This window comes from Arachis stenosperma, chromosome 3 (genome assembly GCF_014773155.1).
Source record: "Arachis stenosperma cultivar V10309 chromosome 3, arast.V10309.gnm1.PFL2, whole genome shotgun sequence".
NCBI lineage: Eukaryota > Viridiplantae > Streptophyta > Magnoliopsida > Fabales > Fabaceae > Arachis > Arachis stenosperma.
In genome coordinates, this window is record NC_080379.1 from 170,272,856 (window position 1) to 170,277,327 (window position 4,472).

The 4,472-nt window shown below is 37.1% G+C and overlaps 1 protein-coding gene across 1 annotated transcript; it reads left to right on the forward strand.

The window, feature by feature from the left end:
* On the forward strand, positions 1–3,608 carry LOC130970010 (trihelix transcription factor GT-4-like). Its single transcript, XM_057895948.1, has 5 exons — positions 1–835; positions 1,610–1,648; positions 2,346–2,477; positions 2,625–2,849; positions 3,063–3,608. The coding sequence occupies exons 1-5, from the start codon at positions 250–252 to the stop codon at positions 3,263–3,265; spliced, it is 1,185 nt and encodes a 394-aa protein (XP_057751931.1). The 5' UTR covers positions 1–249; the 3' UTR covers positions 3,266–3,608.
* Positions 3,609–4,472: the final 864 nt, after the last annotated feature.

Below are 4,472 nucleotides of genomic sequence, written 5' to 3' on the forward strand. Positions count from 1 at the left end.
GAAATAAACAAAACAACAAAAACAAAGCTTACGTTTGACGCTCTCTCTCCCCCAATCCTTCCCTTTCCCTTCTACAAATCCCTTTTTCCTTTTCCTAAACTTCACATAATTCAAGCACTGATTTTTCTTTTTCATTTTTGTTTTCAATTCAAATTTCAATTCCAACCGAATGCACTACCAACCACCACCAACCACCACCACCACCTTTGAATTCGAACACCATTGAACTCACTCCCCATAAAGAGCAACATGTACTTGTCGGAAAAACCCCGACCCATAGATTTCTATAAGGAAGAAAGCAGCACGCGTGACATGATCATCGAGGTCGTCTCCAACGGCGCGGCGGACCTACCTCCTCCGCCGTCCCACCAGCAGCAGCAGATGATCCTGGGTGACAGCAGCGGCGGCGAAGACCCTGAGGTTGAGATCAAGGCGCCAAAGAAGCGCGCGGAGACGTGGGTCCACGAAGAGACTCGAACCCTGATCGCGCTCCGGCGAGAAATGGACGCCCTTTTCAACACTTCTAAGTCCAACAAGCACTTGTGGGAGCAGATTTCTTCCAAGATGAGGGATAAGGGTTTCGATCGCTCGCCGACCATGTGCACCGACAAGTGGAGGAACCTCTTGAAGGAGTTCAAGAAGGCCAAGCACAATGATGGCGCAGCAGGAGGTGGCGGCGGCGGAGGGAGTGGCTCCGCGAAGATGTCGTATTACAAGGAGATTGAGGAGATTTTGAGGGATAGGAGCAAGTGCGTGCAGTATAAGAGCCCCACTCCTCCACCGCCTCCACCATCTAATCACAAAGTTGAATCTTTCATGCAATTCACTGATAAAGGTATGATCTTTTTGCTGCTAATTCATGGGTTTGGGTGTGGTTTTTGAGGAAAAAGACTTTTGCTTGCATTGTTCTACTAGCTGAACAAGGGGGCATAATTCAAAAATGATCATTACAATTTACAAGTCAAAGCGTTTTGGGGTAGCCTGAGTCTGTTGGAATTCAATCTATTTTCTTTTAGTTTTGGTTAGATACTCAGTTAACTACTGAACATATCCAATTATCCAGTGCCCTTTTTCCTTCTTATGCTTTTATGGTTCTTTCTCACTGTATCATTGGTTCTCTATGGAAACTTTTGATCTTCATAATGTGCACTTGCAAGTGACTTTTTGCTGTCAGGTTCATTTAACTAGATTAGTTATATGTCTTAAATCATTAAATGCGTTGCAGGTGGATTTTATGAAAGTAGTGCTAAATGTTATTGCAGTGGGAGTGTGGACATTCACATTCACATTCACATCTGGGTGATATACTATGTACCCTTGCATGATGAACCTTGGTCCATGCCCATCAATCTTAGGTTGAATATACGTGGTGTATTCTGTGCCTATGATTTTTAGCAGGGAAATGGTACGATACTGTAGATCCCAACAATTTAAGGGCTCACAAGTGGGTTACCTCACATATCCTTGATAACTATTAGATTGGTGAAGCCTTCGTAAATGTCCAGAGTAGTCATTTGTGGATCATGTCTTCTGAATTTCTGTCAAGCCTACAACTCCAGCCTTGTTTATTTTAAAAAGAGTTTATTTGACTGGTTATGTCTCCATGTAGGTATTGAGGATACCAGCATCTCTTTTGGTCCAGTTGAAGGTATGTTATATTATGTTTATTTCTTGCTTATATTTTGTTAAATTTGCCACATCGTATTTGGTGGCTGATGAATGTTTGGTTATGAATCCATGCATAATCCTGTCTTTTTAGTTATATTGAATTACCGGTAGTAGCTAGCATATGCATCATCTTTGTGTCTTGAAGCATGTACATAGAATTCTAAACTGGATTAAATAAATATGGTGATGTAGTGGCATGCAGTGCCTGTTACCCCTGACAAACTTTTAGCATCTGGTGTTTGCATTTCTAGTTTATATTTTTATTATGGGAATAGTGGGATAAGTAATGCAGTTTTACTTTGGGGCTTGTTGCTAAATCAAAATTCAAACTATGAAGCGTAGGAAGGAATATCTTTCTGTATAGGTTAATTTGTAAGAAGGTAGTTATATGATCAGAGTCAACTGAAGTATTCATATCACATATCACATATCACATATCACTCATCAGTTTTTCTAAATTATATATTGTATGTGCATTGTTGCTTTTATGGCCAAACTAATGTTTATCTAATTCATTAGCATTTCAGTGGGGTACAAAAAATTGACTGCATTTAGCAGTCACCATTTAAGAAATGGGGTGCTTATCTGAATGTTCTCCATCTTCATTCGTTCAATAATAGTTGTTACCACTTTATTGTATCTGTAATCATCTTAATACTCAATAACCTGTCATTCAGCTACTGGAAGACCAACACTCAATCTTGAGAGACGTTTGGATCATGATGGGCATCCCCTTGCCATTACAACAGCTGAGGCTGTCGCAGCTAGTGGCGTTCCTCCCTGGAATTGGAGAGAAACACCTGGAAATGGTAAGCAAGTTATGTGAAGTTTTGTGGTTCAATGATGGGAGCTTGATTACCAAGGAAATGAGATAATATATAACTTTCGTAAACCTTTTCCCCCTTGTTTTGGAAAAGTAATTATATCCTTATTTCTAGCTGCTTGTACCTTGGTAGGTGAAGAGGGCCAGTCATGTTGTGGAAGGGTTATATCTGTCAAATGGGGTGATTATACGAGAAGAATAGGTATTGACGGTGCTTCAGAAGCCATCAAGGAGGCTATAAGAGCTGCTTTCCGACTGAGAACTAAACGTGCATTTTGGTTGGAGGATGAGGACCAGATAATCAGAAGTCTTGACCGTGACATGCCTTTAGGAAATTATACTCTTCACCTTGATGAAGGTAATTTAATCTCTTCTTTTTTTTTGTAGCCATCTGAAGCCATTGGTTCAAAATTTTGAAGCTTGTGTATTGTGTTTGTGAGATCATTTGGATCTTTCTGGGAAACTATCACAGAAAGCACGGGATGCTGATAAAATTTTATAAGTACTTTTTCCCCTTCGTTTTATAACCTGGATATGTATGGTGGTTGTAACCAAAACATATTGGTTGCAGGAATGGCCATTAAAGTGTGTCTTTATGACGAGTCTGACCATATCCCTGTGCATACTGAAGAGAAGATCTTCTATACAGAAGACGATTATCGTGATTTTTTGACTCGCCGGGGTTGGACATCTCTAAGAGAATTTGACGGCTATAGGAATATTGATAACATGGATGATCTTCGACCCGGTGCCATATACAGGGGTGTGACTTGAGTGCAGATGCCCCGTTGGTTTGGACAAAGGTGTTTCCATTGTTTCAAAGAAAAAAATATTTGTTAAGCTATGTGGAGAGGACTGTTTATAAATCTTTTGACTTATGTGGGGTTACTAACATTGATCATATTTTGATTTTTGGTGTTTATAAAACTGCCCATGTTTTGATGATAGGAAAATGATGGAGGCACTTTGCTCACTCGCCTCCACTCTGTCTGTAAATATGAATTTGATAGTGGAAACGTATTAATGAGAATCTTGCTGGTTAAGAATTTCTTCCAGTTTGCCGTAGACCGGTGTAATCGACTTTAGAAAGGTAGTAGATGATTGTTTTGGTTGCTGATGTTATTATATTATTAGAGAAAAATGGCCCAAGGCTCTCGGAAAAAAACAAGGTGCCTAAGATATTGAGGAGTTTCTTCTTAGCCTTGTTGCTAAACAATATTCTTTGAGTGCGTACATTTTTGGTCTTACACAATACACACTATTAGTCTTATCTCTTATGGGTTTTATGTTCCATTTTTTGAGCTTAACACAGAATTCAAACTTGGTGCAACTCTTTGTGAGGCATTTAATTCTGCCTCTTGGTTCAAGCTCTGCTGTAATTACATTCATTCCTTAATTTGGGTGTAAGTAGGGTGAAAATTTTTGTTTGTTTGATTATAAGTTTTTGCCCATTCAAACATCCTACAAGACTTTCGACCCAAAAAAAAAAAAAAAAAACTAAGAATGATTGCAGATCGAATATGATCGAAATTTCATCTAATTCACGTTAAATTCATTGGATTAAGATAAAATATTCGTACCTTTTATGTTCAGTTATTAGATATATCTACAAAATAAAAATGTATTAAAAAAAGGTTTTTTTATTAAAAAAGGACAATAAAATTCTTTTTTCATTCTAGTAAAACTCTTTTTTCATTTTTTAAATATATTTATTCATAAAAAATTATTAAACCATTTTTTTAAAATAAAAAATATATAACATATATGAATAATAATTATTAAATGAAATAAAATATAAATACGTATGTAATATTCGTAACTTTGATTCTATTAAAATACATATCAAATCTGATTCAATCATTTTGTGAGGATTATATTTACAAATTACAGTTCAGATATAAATAAATACATAAATAATTTATAAATATAATTCGATTCATGAATAGTTCTAATAAAAAAAACCTCACACAAGGATTCACTA